We start from the raw sequence: 17,585 nt of genomic DNA on the forward strand, positions 1-17,585 counted from the left end.
AAGTTGACGTGTCCTGTAGAACTCCTGTGTAGATTATGTTTTCCTTTCTCCCGAGGGCCCGCCGGGTTTTGCTGGGTCTGACCTGGAAGATGCCTCCTTTTGCTGTTATCCGAGGTGACCTTGCCCAGTGACGCCTCCTACCCTCCCTCTCTGGCCGGATTTTGCTGGGTCTGACCTGGAAGACAGAGCTTCCAAATATTTACATTATGCTCAGTTATTTACAAAACAATTACACTACCTCAATAGAGCACTGAATTAACAGTATTGGTTTATTCTATTTCTTATAGTTAGGAAAGTAGGTTTGCTAACACTCAATGATTTCTTCAAGGCCTAAAGCAATGAAGTGGCAGAGAACTCAGAGAACCATCTATGGCACCAAGCCTAGGTTCCCCCCTACACTTCTTGCACTTTTCTTTTAAGATTTGCCTTCAAATAATCACATCATAGGCTTCTTGGGTACAGAAGGACATTCAAATCCATTCTTGTTTTATTCTCAGAAATCAAAAGGGCACATTCAACGAAGATAAGTACCCTAACCCCACCATTCGCTTGGATGAGTGCTGAAGGCAGACGTTGGTAGGGATCAAGGAGAAGTCCATTCCCATCACTTAGGCTATAGTTGAGTAGAACAGCTCAACAAGGAGAGTCAAGGAAATCTTTGACGGCCCCTCCGCCCTCTGCCTTATATGTATGCAGATATTTCTGATTCTATGAACATAAGGAAAAGTGTGGAATTCCTGTAGACTTTTAAGTAAATAACACCACTATGTTTATAAAAAGATTACAACTGTTAATACTGGTTATCTCAATATAAAATTTCAGATAACTTGTATTTCTATAAATTGGATGAATTTTCACAATAAAAGTAAACTTGAATATTGAATAAAACCTTTATTGTAGAATGAGTATAAGGGGGGTGGGAGAGTGTGGAAGCAGAGGGATGAGGTTGTGTGGGAGGAGGTTGTGTATTACTCATGGAGTTGTACAATTTGATAGGTAGAGGGGTGAGGGAAATTGGAAGAATCTGTTCTCCAAATCAATGTATTCAAATTTTATAAATAAACTAGTATTAAAAAAAGTAAACTTGCTCATCAGAAACATTTCTTTTTATTGTGAAAATAAATGAATTATCAATAAAATTGAGGAAGATTTCTCTGCAGGAAATCTGTAAGTTAGTAGGCTTCTTTTCTTTTAAAACCTATTCCAATTGAACAGTACATTTTTCTTTGTGTGTCCATATATACATTTTTAACTTTGGCTTAGACTAAAAGCAAAGCATTCAGTGTCCAATCACGTGGACGTGTTGACTCGTTAACTCGAGGACTGAAAATCACCTCTCTTCTGTGAGAGGTTTCTCCAGAACAATTGGTTTCTAACCCTTTGGCTTCATCTTCACAGCATAAAAGCTACATCGAGTACACAAAGACTCTGCCGCTGACTCCATCCCCGGAGGTGTTTGGGATGAATGCCAATGCCGACATCACTAAGGATCAGTCAGAAACTCAGCTGCTTTTCGATAACATTCTTCTCACACAGGTGAGGGATCCATACAGGAATTGACTTTTGAGGCCTGAAGTGCCGCTGTCCAGCCCAGACACCGTGTACCTGCCAGCAGAGGTTCTCTTACATTATTATGTCTCAGGGGAGAGTAATTTAAAAAAAAAAAAAGGTATATACTGTAACTGTAGATGTCAGATGACATGCCTGTGTGTGGTTTATTTTTGTGCTATTAGAAATCCGTCTTTTGATTTGAAACCTAGGTGTCCTCTTTGATTCTCATTCTGTGGCTACATGTCCTACTTTGCCTTTCTATGCGTGCCCATATAGATTACAAACCATGTGTGGCCCCTTTGAGTGTCTTTAAAGTAGCATTTCAAAGATGCTTGGGGAGCAGCTTGATGTTAGACTCTCGTCTCCTTATTTTCCAGTCTCCACAGTTGGCTGTTTCACACTTAATTCCTTCACAGCTCTTTCTAAATGTTCCTTTTTATCAAATATTCTGCAAAGTTTAAGCTTGTTTGCATAAAAATTTTCATTTTTGCTATTATTTTATGAGTATATCCATACTGTTTGAACAGATTCGTCTTGGAGAGGGTGCAACCAGAGTGCTCTTTGGAGGCAAGAATGATGAGGCTTTGACACACATATTTTGGGCTTGTTGCTAGGAGGTGCTATTCCTTGAAGAGGGACATGATGCTGTGATGGGTGGAGGGTCGGCAAAGGAGAGGAAGACCCTCAACCTGGTGGATTGACAAGGTGACTGCTGCAATGGGCTCTTGTGTGTCAGGAAGTGTGAGGATAGCGCAGGACAGGACTGGGTTCAGATCTTTTGATCACAAGGTTGCTATGAGTTGTACTTGACTTGAGGCACCTAATAACAAAGTTGAAGTGTACACTTGGTTCACAGTACCAAATGAATAAAATATTTAAAAGAAAAATACAGTTGATTCTTGGTGGGTGTGCAGCTCTCCTAGGCGAGCACTGGGTGCACGAGCATGTCAGAGTCATCCTCAGAGACACCAGGGGCAACACAAGTCAGAACAGCTGAATGGCAAACGTAAATTAATCTAGTGTATTTGCTAAGAGATCATCTCATGAAATAGTCTCCCTTGAGAAGATATGCTCAGTTTTGTTTTTTCATTTTGGGGAGTAAATTTGTCCCAGTGCCAAGGGTTCCCAGAGCCACTTAATGAATGTTTAATAAATTAATGATAGATATTCCATCAAGCATGCTGTTCTACTCACTGAATCCTAACTGAGCTCGCTTATTTTTGCCGGTTCTCGGGGTAATGATGGTGAGTGGTGATGGCTGCTGTGTGCTAGCATTGTTCTGAGCACTGCATGTCTAGAAGCAACGGAGTGCTTGCAACCATCCTGCGTGCTAGGGCGATTATTGCTCCCATTTTATGATAAGAGACCCAGGCTACAAAAGATAATGTGCCTAAGGTCAGCTAGTGCGATTGTCAGCGAAAGTCAGATAGTCAGATCCACAAGTTTTATTTCAGAATCTGTGCACTTAACTACTATGCAGCATCTTCTAGAGGTTATTGTTATGTGTCATACAGTTGGAACCAACTCAACTGACCCTCCAGTGAATTTTCAGAGGCTATCAATTACACGGGGTGGGGGGGGGGTTGTCCACCTTTCTCCCTCAGAGCACCTGATGGATTCAAACTGTCTGCTTTTGGGTTGATAAAACTATTCCTTAGAGCTCTATACCATCTATCTGGATTCTAAAAATGGTATAAGGCATAGAAAGCAGATAGCCAGATAAAAACTCCTAGGTGTGATCTCCAAGATGATGTTTTTGAATAGGACAATAGGATCAAGAGTATGTTTATGTCTATTAGATACTGTTAATGCAAACACCAGTTGTATATTCTAGGGCATATATTTATGGACATGAATATATAAGTATTTAGCAACATTGAAAGTGTGTAACACAGTAATCTGGCAACAGGACTTTTGTAGCATACTTGGCTTTATTTAAACTTGATGGGGTGTGCCATGTTACAGAATACATAAAACAGTGGGCTCATTGCAACAGAAAATGACTCAGAACCGAATAAATAAGCTTAAATACACAAGGGGTATCTTCTCAGTATGTAATTAAACAACCTCTTCCCGTTTCCTCAAACTCAGATTGGCAATCACAATTGTAGTAATGGGTAGGCAGTCGTTCAATGATTCTAGATTGGGTTTGTCACAATTCAAAAGCAGAGACCAGAACTGAAAAGCTTGGAGAGCAAGTTAACAATGACAAGACCTGTGCTTCATGTGTTAACAGTCATTTCTTTTAAAAAGAGTGAGAGATTGGATTAAGAATGTATGCTACTTAAAAAAATTTTTTTTATTGTGATTCAAATTAAAGTTTATAGAGAAAATGGGTTTTCCATTCACGGGTTGGCACTTAACAGCAACAACAGTTGTTACCTCTTATGTTTTGTGCCGTTGATTACAATTTCCACCCACCTTTTCACAGCACTCTTTCCATGTCCTCCTTGTGTTTTCTAGTCATGGCTCTTTCCTATCACTTCCTGCTTTCTGAACGTCCCCCTGGGAAAATGCTGCTCTTCTAATCTTGTTTGGTTGTTCTGAGGAGAGTGTTCCTCCCTGGTGTTGCTGGTCCCTCCTACATAGACCTATTTATTTTGTTTACCTTGGATTGACAGAAGGGCCACACAAATGAGCTAAAGCACTGCAGCAGTTGTGAGGATAGAGGGATCAGGGAGAGTTTCCTTCTGTTGTACGTAGGATTGCTCTAATCCAGAAGGACTCCATGTCCCCTAACAACAGCAGTTTGGCTGAAAGTTGAGACATGCGAGGGATTTCAGAAGAATGCGTGTTATTTTTGAAAAGCTCTATTGCTTAATGTTAACTATTAGACTCAATTTTATATGTGAAAGTTGTTTTAATTTTAAGTATTTTAAAACTAGAAATTACTTAAAATCTTGAAAAGGTTAAGTCTGTGATGCCTCTTTAGAGATAAATCTTTTGATCTTTATTTGACAGAAAGGAAAATAACCAGTAGAAAGGTTCAAATGACATTTTTATATAGGGGCAGATTGCCCAGTAAAAAAGCTAAATCTGATGAATAGTTCCCATAGTGGTTTCACCACATGAAAAACATGGAACACTGTTCGTAAATAAGAACACATGCTTCCTTTGGACCCACTCCGTCCCTGACAGGCATTGTAGATTTGAAAAGAGGCGTTGATTCTGTAGGAAGGTGCTGTGTGTCCGGTTGGGAGAGGGCAGATGGCAGCCAGACCTAGAAGCACAGTCTCTGATGTGGTGAAAATGTAAAAGTGTTCAATACAGACCAGTGAGTAAACAAAAGTAAAGTTCCTATTTACCTTGCTTGCTGGGCAATCCAACACTGCAGTTGTGACACTCTTAGTTAGGGAAAGGGGGTCAAAAAGGGACAAACTCAACAATTGCAAGTAAACAGCATCCACTTGCCCCTAATTCTCAGTATCAGTTGCCTGTTCCTTTGGAAACCTGTGACACTAATTATGTGAGTTTGGTGTGAGAAACGGGTGTGGGTGGCAGGGGTGGTAGGGGCTATGCTGTGTTGTTGAAACAGTTTTCTTTCTATGTTAAAGGGCTGGACACCTGGAGTTCAGCTTTGTATGGGGCACAGCTCTTGTTAGAAAATAAGAATGTGTTTAGTTTCTTGGTAGTATTTTGTATGAACTTTATTATATAAACAGAAATGACTGTTGTCGTGAGGTATTGATGAGTCAGTGTCTACTCATAGCCATCCTACGTAAACAGGTGGCAACTTGCGTCATCCACACAATCTCTGCTGTGCTTTAACCATTGCGTTATGTCACTGTGTCAATACAGATCACTTGAGGCATTCTTCTTCTCTGCTGATCATTTGTTCCAAGCATGGTGTGTCTGCCCAAGCACTTGCCCCTCCTGACAGCACACCCAAATATGTGAGATAGACTCACCGTCCTTGCCTGTAAGGGGCACCCTGACTGCACTTCATCTATACAAATTTGTTTGTGTTGGGGTTTTTGCCACCTGTGGTATTTTTAATATTTTTTAACCAATACTACATCAACAGCAACAACAATTCAAAGGCATCAATTTTACTTTAGTCTTTTTGATCATTGTTTAGCTTTCACATGCATGTAAATAAATTATTCTTAAGTAGATTAGCAATAACTTACACAAATATTCATTTTCCTTTTTGTTCACTGTGATTAGTTTAATATGTTTAGTTTTACACAGAGAGTTTTGGCATCAGAATAGAAGATTATTGCAAGGGCATGCCTGTAAAAAACAACACAACAAACCTAACTTGTAATTAGGGAGGCCTGGTGGCTTAGAGGCAAGGCATTGTGCTTCTAGCCCAAAGGTAGGTGTTTCAAATCCACCAGCTGCTCTGCAGAAGAAAGATGGGTAATCTTCCCCCTTGTGATTTCCAGCCTCTGAAAAACCCCTGGATGGTGAGCTATAAGAAGTCATTTACAACTCAAAGGCACACAACAACAAGTAATTACAGCTTTTTGATATTTGGATCCTTTGAACCTGTATGAAGAAGAGTGTAGTATCAGGATTGGTGTAAGTCTCACCAAAAAGTTGCGTTCTGAGATGGCGCAGTTTTGCTTGTTGAAAGTGAGAAGAACCTGTAGCACTTGTTTCAGAGGAGTAATGACTGCAGCCTTCAATATGGATTACATAACATCAAGAAAACAAAAATCTTCACCACTGGACCAAGAGACACCATCCTGATAGGTGGAGAAAAAAAAATTAAAACTGTCACCAACTTCATCTTGCATGGATCCACAGCTAACAATCTTGGTACTAGCAGTCAGAAGATTGGGAAATTCTGCTGTCAGGGATATCACCAAAGTCCTGAAGTGCAATGATGTCACTCTGAAGACTAAGGTGAGCCTTATTCAGGCCATAATCTTTCCAGTCATCTGCTATGCATCTGAGGGCTGTACAGTGAAGAAGGATGACAGGAGAAGAATCGATGCATTTTAACTGTGGTGTTACAGAAGAGTGCTGAATATCCCATAGACTACCAAAAACCAAAGAGATAAGTGTTGGAGAAGGTACATGCAGGATGTTCCTTGGAGGCAAAGTTGGTGAAGCTTTGTCTCACATATTTGGGACACATTGTTAGGAGAGGGTGTTCCTTAGAGAAGGATATTCTTCATGCTTGGAAAGGTGGAGGGTCGGTAAAGGAAAGCAAGACCCTCAATGAAATGATTGCTTCAGTGTCTGCAGCAGTGGATTAAAATGTGTCAGGGATGATAAAGATGGTGTGGGATAGGACAGAGTTCAGGTGGCACCTAACAACAAAATCAGTTGTGAAACTTTACAGAATTTTATGTTGATATGTTTTAGGTAATATTGAAAATCACAGTATAAAGCAAAGGAAAAATACTATTTATAGATCAAATTACAAATAAGCCAAGGAATATACAATCTGAAAGAAGAATAAATGCTATTGCCTAGCATTGGAAAAATATGAGCACACACACCTTGTGTTCACTACCATACATAATCATCGATTCATTTGCCTGAAGATTTAAAGGTTTTCCCAGAAAATATAGATTCATTTACACAGTACCACTATAAACATAAGAAACTAAAATAGAAATGGTGTTCTCTTCCATTTCGAGCTTCCAGCATGAATCACTTTTCTCTCTAACTCTTACTACTGCTTGAAGAGATGAGTTCTATTTTCTTTGTCCTCCTAGTTCAAGGAGAAAACGATGTTTCTATTGGCAATCAGCAGTCACCAAAGTTAGTAGCAAATATATTTTTGTGGCACGTTTTCTCACAGCAAAATCCCATTCCTCCTCAAGGTATGAATGCCGTCATCATGAGGACACCTCAGCAGAGCCACAGTTTTTCTTTCCTCATATGCAGTACTTGTTCCTCCTCATCCTCCCAGGCAACAAAATGTAAATTTTGTTTCTGCAAAACACTCTTTTGCTTCTAAATACCACCCAGGCCCTCTTACTCTCCTCAAGGAGTTATTTTATCTTGATCATCCATCCTCTAAGTCTGCCTTCATCATTCAAATATGTCTTGTGTGGAGGAAGATCATGGATTAAACACCAAAACTGTACTCAATTGTATAAAGATATTCTTTGGGAATTTTTCTATTCCGTGATTCTTAAGACTTTATTTGGCTTTTCTGACTAAGAATTTGTATTCTTTATAGTCTCGTTCAGCAGGAGCTGGTGCAAAATCATCAGATGAAGTAGTAAATGAAGTGGCTGGGGACATCTTGGGTAAACTGCCAAACAACTTTGATGTGGAGGCTGCGATGAGGAGATACCCGACAACTTACACCCAGAGCATGAACACTGTCCTCGTGCAAGAAATGGGGAGGTTCAATAAGCTCCTGCAAACTATAAGAGAGTCATGCATCAACATTCAAAAGGCAATCAAGGTAAGACGAAATACACAAAAGAAAAACCATTGGATTAAGCATGTATTTATTTAAAAACAATTTTTATTTAACATCTATTTAATGAGCACAGACACTTAGTTCTTAGTTCTGGGCTATAGGGGGGAAAAAAATAATTCCTACCTATGAGATGTCAGTCTGGAGACTAAGGTGTGCCTGATTCAGGCCATAGTCTTTGCAATTACTTGCTATGTGTCAAAAAGCTGGACAATGACTAGGGATGACAGAAGGAGGAGAATTGATGCCTCTGAGCTGTGACACTGGAGGAGAGTACTGAATATACCATGGAGTGCAACATTAAACTATGAGTAACAAACAGGTTCTTGCTAGAGAGGGTGAGGCCAGGCTGCTTCTTGGAGGCATGCTTTGGACATATTACAAGGAGTCCTTGGAGAGGGACATCATGCTTGGGAGGGTAGAGGGTGATGCAAGAGAGGAAGACTCTTGATGAGACAGATTGATTTAAGGACTAGAGTAATAGGGGTAGGTGTTTCAGAAACAGTAAGAATGACACAGTATAGAGCAGGGTTTAGAGCTGTTATACATAGGGTCACTGAGTCACAGGTGACTTGACAGCACATAACAGCATGAGACGAATATAGCGTTCTGGAGGTGACAGGTTTCAAAAAGCAAAATGGGTAAATAAGGAACAAATAGAATACACTGTTGTTGTTAGGTGCCATTGAGTCAAAAGTACATACATTGTGCCCAAAGTATGTGAGATGGAGCTTCAAAATCCTTCCCTCCAAGGAGAAACTTGGATTCTCTATCTCCAAAGCAGACCTAATATTCTCCTGGTGGTCCATGGTATGTTCCATGGTGAACATTAATACATTCATTGACACTCTCTGAACTCTTTGTCTTTGTACAGTAGTCCATTGCAAATGTACACTAGCAGGCAATTTTTTCCATTTTAAGCCACTGAAAGATATTAGGGCATTTATTGCCAAAAAGAAAGAAAAATAACTTCACTGGAAAATTAGCTTTGAATGCTTATTCCTTTGCTAGACCCCTATATACATTGGCTTCTAAATTTGTAAATGACCTTTTTATTTTAATATACAATTACCCAATCTGTACAAGGTGAGAGGCCTTGTTCAGTTTTTCTCCAGCTAACTTTTAAATATTATTACTTTATCTTCTGAAATCAGTGATTTGCTCTGAATGGTGAGTCATTCTGATTAAGAGAAGACCCATTTGCTAGCCTTACTTCTCTGTGGATTTGGAGTGTGGGTTGTGTTTGGTTTTTTGGTTTTTTTAACTCTTTTAGCAGAAAAATAAAAAATTATTTTCTTAATACTCTTCATCACCTACCAAACAATGTCATGTACAATTACAGCTGTTTAAGTACATGTTTGTGGAGAACACAAGAGAGAAGTGACTGTTTGGGATGAAATACATTAGACTTCCCGAGTGTATTCTGGGTATTTTATTATTTCAAAGCATTTTCTACCATTTTTTCCAATTTTAAAGTATATTTACCTTAATAAGAATGCAGAAGAGATAAATTACTTATCTTTTTAGTATACAGGTACATGAAATCAACATTATTAATAATTTGCTGAATAGCTGATGGCAGGTACTTGGTCATTATCAAGAAGACTTTTCATTTAAACTTTAGATAATATTTTTCTAAGAAGAATAGAAAGATTCCCTTGCTGACTTGTGAACATTATGTGCTGTTTGACTCGACTTTAACTAATCACAACTATAAATAAGGATAACTAGGAGGGGCTGTTTAAGAGAGGGTTGTCTACCATTTCATTTTAACCAAAACCTCAGTGTTTTTCAAGGGTCTTGTAGTGATGTCCACAGAGCTTGAAGAAGTGGTTGGTAGCATTCTGAATGTCAAAATTCCAGGAATGTGGATGGGAAAATCCTACCCAAGCCTTAAGCCACTTGGCAGCTATGTCAATGATTTCCTTGCAAGATTAAAATTCTTACAGGTGAGTCCTTCCACCTGATCACATAGTCTTACGTTTCTTGTGGTTTCATTTTCTTCATCAGTATGGCTGGTGTGATGAGGATTACTCCTTAATTTTTCAGTGCATCCCTGACACAAATGACCGGATAGATGTTGTATAAAATCTGTGTAGCTGTTACACTGAACTGTGGAAGTAACTAGCATTGGACAGGAAATCTCTGAAATGTTCTTTATGATCACTCATGCTCATTTAATTAAGACACTCAAAGTAATGACATTTGGAAACAACAGCTATGTTGCTTTCCATTAAATATTTCATATTACAGCAGTTCCCTGGAGCAATGTTATGTTAGAAAGTCAGGCAAGTTACTAGTCCATGTCATGAAATCATTACGTCGCTGGTTCAGCCCAGGACCACAATGGCTAATCTTGGACATGTTGAGTGGGCAAAAACCCATCTCGTAATTATCTGGTAATACTGGTGCTTAACTACGTTACTCTTAACAATTATATCCATTAGAATTATTCATTAATTTCCCAAACATGATAAAAAACTGCTGATGGGGAAATTTCTACAGGGCTAAGGTGACTGACGCCACAAATATCCTTTTCACAATACAGAACCATCAATTGGGTTAGAGCCTCTGTTGATCTGTAGTCCTGCTAAGGAATTAAGATTGTCCAGTAAAGGTTTCATATAGTCAGCACTGAATTTTGTAATATACTCTTTGTTGACATCAGTATTTAGCTCTGGGTTTTTATAAAGACCATAAGCTTTGACTATCCCACTTTTTCTGAACATCCTTGTATTATGTTTCCAGATGTTGAATTTCACTGTATTTTTCTGAAATGGAAATAAAAGAAAAAACCTTCCAAAGAAATATTCTACTGAGTGGTGGTTGTATGCTGTCAAGTTGGGACCATCTCATAGTTGACCCTCCGATGGGTTTTCAGAGACAGTAAATCACATGGGAGGAGATTGTCCCTCCTCCTACGGAGCAGCTGGTGGAATTGAACGCAGCACAGGTTCTAACCACTGGGTGACAAGAGCTCCCTGTTCTACTGTGGGCGGGGAGTGATCGTGGCTGTTGAGGTGGAACCAACCATAGCTGACCCTCTAATGGGTGCTAATAATTAATTGGAGAATGAAATATTGAAAAAAGTATACCTCTTGTCTAAACTTTATGGTAATCTCTTGTTCTGTTCCACTGCATAACATGATATATAATGCGACGATGGACATTAGATGCTTGATAAATATGGAACTTTTCTGGAGGTCTGATGGGCACATATAAAAACACATCTATTTCTGCATTTAACAATATGAGTCCAAGCTGATTTGGTGAATATTATTTTTAATCCAGAATAGATACTGAATATGCTACTTATTTTTAAAACCTTGAGAGGGTGGAGCTCTGGTGGCCTAGTGGCAAGAAGCTGCAACTACAATCCCAGAGGTGCACGGTTCGAATCCACCAGATGCTCTGCTGGGGAAGGAGGGGCAATCTCCTCCTGTACCAGTCAGATCTGATTTGACGGTACACACACAAAAAAATAATAAAATAATAAAAAAAAAACAAAAAAAAACCTTGAGAGGGTAACTTTTATTCTTCAGACTGTTAGCTCATTTATTAGTTTGTCTAAATGATAAGTGGAGTACTTTCTGTCAAATTTAGAATAATTGTGTTTTTAACCATAGCAATGGTATGAGGTTGGCCCTCCTCCGACCTTCTGGCTTTCTGGCTTCTTCTTCACACAAGCCTTCCTGACTGGTGCCCAGCAGAACTATGCCAGGAAGTATACCATTCCCATCGATCTGCTTGGGTTTGACTATGAAGTGATGGAAGACAGAGAATATAAGAATGCTCCTGAAGATGGTAAGTGCAGGGACAAGGTGAGATGCCTCAAATCTGGGCACACACATATGCACATGCACAAAGAAATTAAGAAAGCAATCGTGATTCATGATGCAACTTATCTTCAGGCGGTTGAACGGGGCAAAGTATGGAGGAAAAATAAAGCACTGGGATGTGAGAGAAACAAGTGATAAAGAGGGGTACGGTGATAAGAGGTGGATCTGGGCAGATGGATATCCTTAGTACAGCTTGATGTTTGCAAAATTTTGTATGTTTGAATTTATTTATAATAAAATGTTTAAAAGAAAGTCATCTTCAAATTAACAATATATAGGATAATCATTCATAATCTTACACTGCTTTGGGAAATCAAGATGGTACAGCTTGAAGAGTTTTCCTCATCCTTAGAAGAACACAACTTTGCAGACTCCTAATACACTTATCCCTTTCTTCTACACATCACTGTAAAACCTAAGTAAAAAAAAAAATTGATGATGAGATTTGGATTTGGCCTTCCCTCCCCCCCAATAATTATCTAGTTTTCTTTTCAATGCTTTGTGTCTGTAACTGAAAAACTAACCCACTGCTGGGAATCAGAACCAACTCACAGCTAACCCTCTAATAGGCTTGCAGATGTTGTAAATTGTATGGGAGAAGATTGCCCATCTCTCTCTCAGCAGCTGCTAGATTTGAACTGCCTTTGGGTTGGCAGTGCAACTTCTTATCATTGTTGTTATGTGCCCTTGAGACCCCTGCAGCTCATACCGACCCTCTGTACATTAGCTCTGAACCCAGTCCTAACCTGAGCCAATCTCAGTCTCTGACACACCTGCCCCTATTACTCCAGTCTCTGTATGTGTCAATCCACCTCATTCAGGGTCTTCCTCTCCTGCATTCTCTCCACCGTTCCAAGCATAATGTCCTCCAAGGACTGGTCCCTCCTGATACTGTGCCCAAAAACTCCTTAAGAGAGATTTTTGACAGCAGGTTTACCCAATTCAGTACATCTTTTGATTTTTTTTTTTACTGCTGGTGTTCAGGCTGTTGATGGTGAATCCAAACAAGATGAAACTGTCCACACCTTCAGCCTTCTCTTCGTCTATCATGATGTTCCTATTGGCCCAGTGGTGAGGATTTCTGTCTTCTTGATATTGGAAATATCAACAGCAAACAGTGAGATGGAATCTTGGCCCCCAACTATCACACTCTGGTGGGAAATACAAACTAATATGTATGCAGTCACAACAGAGTGAATATTGTGTCACGTGACCTTAACATTGACCACAAATCTCAAGAGAATTTGCAACAACACTCTGAGGAAATTCTGTAACTGTTCCTCAGGAAATTTACTCCCCTACTTTCAAAACAGCCACTGCTGCCTCCTTTCCTTTTTCCTTTACCCCTACATCCCATCTTACCCTTCACTGGAAAAAAGGAAATAAAACCCCAGAAAAACACATCAGAAGAGAACTTTCACCATCACTGAATCTGTGAACTGATCCAAATCTGTCCTCTCTGGTAAGGTTTTCTTTTTTTCTCAAAGCCTTTATTTTCTCAGTTGTACTCTCATCCTTTCTGGTGTCTCTCTCAGTGCTCAGCAAGTCCTATCAGCATTTCACACCCTCTTCAGTTAATCTTAAAACAATCCAAAACTCAACCCCTGATGTCTTAGTACTTACAGCTTCTCAGTGTCTGCCCCCTATCTTTGTTCTGGGACAGCCTCCCAGTCTCTGTCCCATATCTTTGTTCGTAATAACCAGATTTCTCACATAGTCGTCCTTACATGTTTCATCCAGGTTCTCACTTCCTGTATATCTGCCATTTATCCTTGCTAATCAGTTGTGCCTGTCAGAGTTACTGATGATTTTCATGTTAAAAATATCCCATTGAAATCTATGGGAGAGAGAATAGTCTAAAAGTATTATATTTTAGGGCATTATTTTTACCGTAGGAGTATGCAATGAGGGTTGTAGAGTGGATTATATTTGGGGCTAGGGGGGGGGTTTGGAGGGGTGCGGGGGGGGGGATTGTGTACCAATGAGGGAGTTTTTCTTTTGCTTTAGCAAAGGGGGGGGAGGGGGGAGGGGTTTGTGCAGGGAGAAGGGTGCAACAAAGAATGAATGGAATCCCAAAATCTCTGTAGATGTTCATTGAAATGAAAAATAAACAACCTAAATTAACAAAAAAAAAAAAAAATCCCATTAATTTACTTCTGACTTCATCTTAACATCGTAGCCGTTTTCACCAGTTGAAAATTTCCTCTTTCTAGAGTCATTCTTTTCTCTCTGCTTCTAGGCCATCACCCTTTCCCAACCTTCCCCTCCTTGATGTTGACCATGTGTTTCTTTGCTAGCTTTTACCCCTTTAAATATTAGAATTTTGTGGACTTTGTCCTGAAATGTATCTCTATGTTTTATATATAAAATTTTTATTTTATACTGGTTTATGTACAAAGTTCATACACATTGTTTTTCACACCAGATCTTTCCTCTTTCCTTTACCCACCCCTCCCTCCACCCATCAAATTATGTGACCCTATGATTAAGCTTCCCTCTCATGCTCCCCCGCCTCTACTCCCCCTCCCCACCTGGGTTCCTAGTACACATTTAAAATAATGGTGTTATATAGTATTTGTCCTTATGGGACTGAGTAAGTTCACTTGCATAATGCTTTCCAATCCCTCTCAAGTTAAGTATTAATTTACAAAGACATTGCTTCTGCCTGCTGCATAGTATTCCATTATGTGAATGCTGGTTTCTCTATTTTAATACACCCTCATCCCAAATGACCTCTTCTTCTGTATTTAAAACATTATTTCCTTGCTGTTATCTCTCAAACTTAAATCTTCAGTCTAAATCTTTTCTCTGAAATCCAGACTTCATATCTAGCTGCCTACCTGATAGCTCTTCTTGCATGTCTCCTGGATATCTGACAGTTAGATGAATCTCAGGAACTGGTACCACCATGTAGCAGGAAACCTGTGAACCATTCTTCATCCTTGAGTCCCTCGGTAGATTCACATCAAATGCATTTGCTCCTCTTCACTGCTACTACCACCATTACTTTTATCAGGAATTGTGCGTTAACCTCACATAAACAGGTCATATCACCACTTAACCCAGTTAAAATTTCGAATGAATAATACACATCTCTTCTTCTTGTAACAAGGGTAAAATCCAGATACCTTGTCATGAGTGTGACACCAAACGCCTTCAGCTACGGCCTGCACAGACAGCCTCATCTTGAGCCACTCTCCCCATTGTTCTGGCCACTCTGACTTTCCAGCAGGTACTGGAATGCTTCAAACAAGTTCTTTCCTCCTTGAGATCTTTGTACGAGTTGTTCTTAAACATCTGTTGAGCACTTCTCATCATTTGGGACTCGGCATTGTAGTTTAAAATCCATTGGATATTATATCTATTGAAACTTCTCTCCTTCAGCTTTCTTTACTTCTTCATTTTCTTTTACTGTTTTGTGTATGTGTACCGTCAAATCGGATCTGACTGGTACGGGAGGAGATTGTCCCTCCTTCTCCAGCAGAGCATCTGGTGGATTTGAACCGTGTGTCTCTGGGATTGCAGTGCAGCTTCTTGCCACTAGGCCACCAATGCTCCCTTCAGCTTTCTTTCTTACAGCTCTGCTCATTAACGTCAAAGCATTTGTCGCACTCTCAAATGATTTTGTTTCCTTTTTGTCTTCCCACCACAGTGCAAATACCCACAGGGCAGTGACTTTGTCTTCACCCATCTTTCTTCATTTCTTTTAGATCCTCAGATGCAGCAGTAGGCATTCTGAAAATCATGCTGGTTGAGCTCACATAGGATATATAGCACCTAACCCAACATTAGGAATGTTGATAGTATAACTGGTTCAGTATTGCACTACTAACTTAACCGAATGTTGGTAGTTTTAACCCACCAGATGCTTCTCAGGAGAAAGATGAGGCTGTGTGTTCCTCAAAGATTTACAGCCTTGATATCCTGAGAAGCAGTTTGACTGTATCTGGTAGGGCCACTAACTCGCTCAATGGGAATGAAAACCTAATCCTTGTAAGAGCCCTGGTGATGCAATGTTTAAAGCACGTGGATGTTAATAAGGTTAGACCTTTGAGCCCACTAGTTGCTCCACAGGAGAAAGGTGTGGCAGTTTGCTTACAGAAAGACTATTGTTAGATGTTGTCAAGTTGGTTTTGATCATAAGGACTAAGGACAACAGAATGAAACATGGTGCTCTCTGTCCCTCTTGTTGAGGGGTTTCCTCTTTTTTGCTGATCCACTATTTTACCGGATACGATGTCCTTCTCTGGGATGGGCTGGTCTCACCAGCCTCGACTCCTGGGAGCACTCTGGCTGTCCGTCCTCCAGGACAGTTCTGCTGGTTCTTTTTGTCCAAGCAGTTCCTGGAAAACCCCCGAGGAGCGGTTCTTCCCCACCCTGCGGGCTCCCTGTGAATCATAATGGACTCAACAACAATGGATTTGATTGTTTTGGCTTTAGCCCAACATTCTTAACTACCTTCCCCTCCCCTTACCTACCTTTTAGAACCGTTTTCTTTCATGTTAAATTCTAACATTTTTATTGCAACAACACATTTAAGAACAGTTAAGTGCTTAGAGAAAAATTCACTGAATCAAGTAATATGTTAAAACCTAATAATTTTTATTCCAGCCATAGATGTCCAAGTCATCATTAATCTGACCATTTATTCAGAATTGTTTACTCCTAATACACTCGGACCAGACACATTGCTGCATGCCTGAGGGAATTTAACAACTTCCTGCTAAATTGTTTAGTTTATTATTTCCTAAATTTTATAGGGTCTTAAAAAATACATTTTCTGTGTATATATATCTCTATATTACATGCCTGAAATGTACCAATACGTAGATGTTTGAGTCCCTACACACATAAAAATGAAAATATAATCAGATAGCCCAAGAAAATACCAAGAAAGAAAAAGAATTGACTTCAAACTAAACCTGTAGGAAAGGGGAAGAGGAGGAGTGTTTAAGGTGGGACTTGACGAAGAAGACGTTCATGGGCACATACTGTAGAGTCACTCTGTGCTGGTGCTGGGTTCTCAATGCTGCCCAAGCCCTTTACATCTGAGCCTCAAAAATAGCCCTAGGTCATGAGTTTGACTGTTGTCCCTGTTTTTTAAGAAGAAAACTATGGCATGTTGTTGTTGTTGTTGTGTGTCATCAAGAAAGAACAGACTCATCACTGACCCTCCAGGGGGTCTTCAGAGGTGGTGCATTGCACGAGAGGTGACTGCACATCCTTCTCCCACAGAGCAGCTGGGGGATTTGAACTTCATGCTAGCGGATTTTATTTCTCCATGGCATAGGGAGCTCTTGTGACCTAGTGGTAAAAAGCTGTCCTGAAATCCCTAAGGCACACAGTTTGAATCCCACAGTCGCTCCCTCTGGAGAAGGATGGGCAATCTCCTCCCATGCAGTTAACTGCCACTGAAAACCTTCTGGAGAATCTGCTATGGCATCAGTTCTTCTTCTGTCATCTTTATTCAGATTAATGGCAAGTGATTGAGAAGTTCATGGCTTTAATCAGATACTCCTTAGTCTTCATACTGACATCATTGCTCTTTAGTACTTTGGAGAGATCTTTGATAGTAGGCTTTCTCAATGCAGTGCCTCTTTTGATTTCTTTACTGCTAGTAAGAAACAACATATGATCAAGAGACAGTAGTGATGAATTTGTTGTGAAACACACAGTCAAATGCCTTTGCATAGTCAGTAAAGCACAAATAGACTTCCTTCTGGTATTCTCTGTTTTCAGCCAAGACACATCCACCATCAGCAGTGATATCCCTGGTGCCAAGGCCTCTTCTAAACCTAGCTTGAACT

General features: G+C 39.9%; 1 protein-coding gene across 1 annotated transcript in view; it reads left to right on the forward strand.

The window, feature by feature from the left end:
* The window catches only part of DNAH7 (dynein, axonemal, heavy chain 7), a 308,525-nt gene that overhangs the window by 284,884 nt on the left and 6,056 nt on the right, over positions 1 to 17,585 (forward strand). The window contains exons 60-63 of the mRNA XM_006878928.1: positions 1,399 to 1,536; positions 7,694 to 7,924; positions 9,736 to 9,888; positions 11,566 to 11,743. Coding sequence (XP_006878990.1) covers positions 1,399 to 1,536; positions 7,694 to 7,924; positions 9,736 to 9,888; positions 11,566 to 11,743 — 700 coding nt within the window. The remainder of the gene's footprint in view (positions 1 to 1,398; positions 1,537 to 7,693; positions 7,925 to 9,735; positions 9,889 to 11,565; positions 11,744 to 17,585) is intronic.

The sequence above is a fragment of the Elephantulus edwardii genome, unplaced genomic scaffold (assembly GCF_000299155.1).
Source record: "Elephantulus edwardii isolate Elephantulus edwardi_28Jun2011 unplaced genomic scaffold, EleEdw1.0 scaffold00001, whole genome shotgun sequence".
Lineage (NCBI taxonomy): Eukaryota > Metazoa > Chordata > Mammalia > Macroscelidea > Macroscelididae > Elephantulus > Elephantulus edwardii.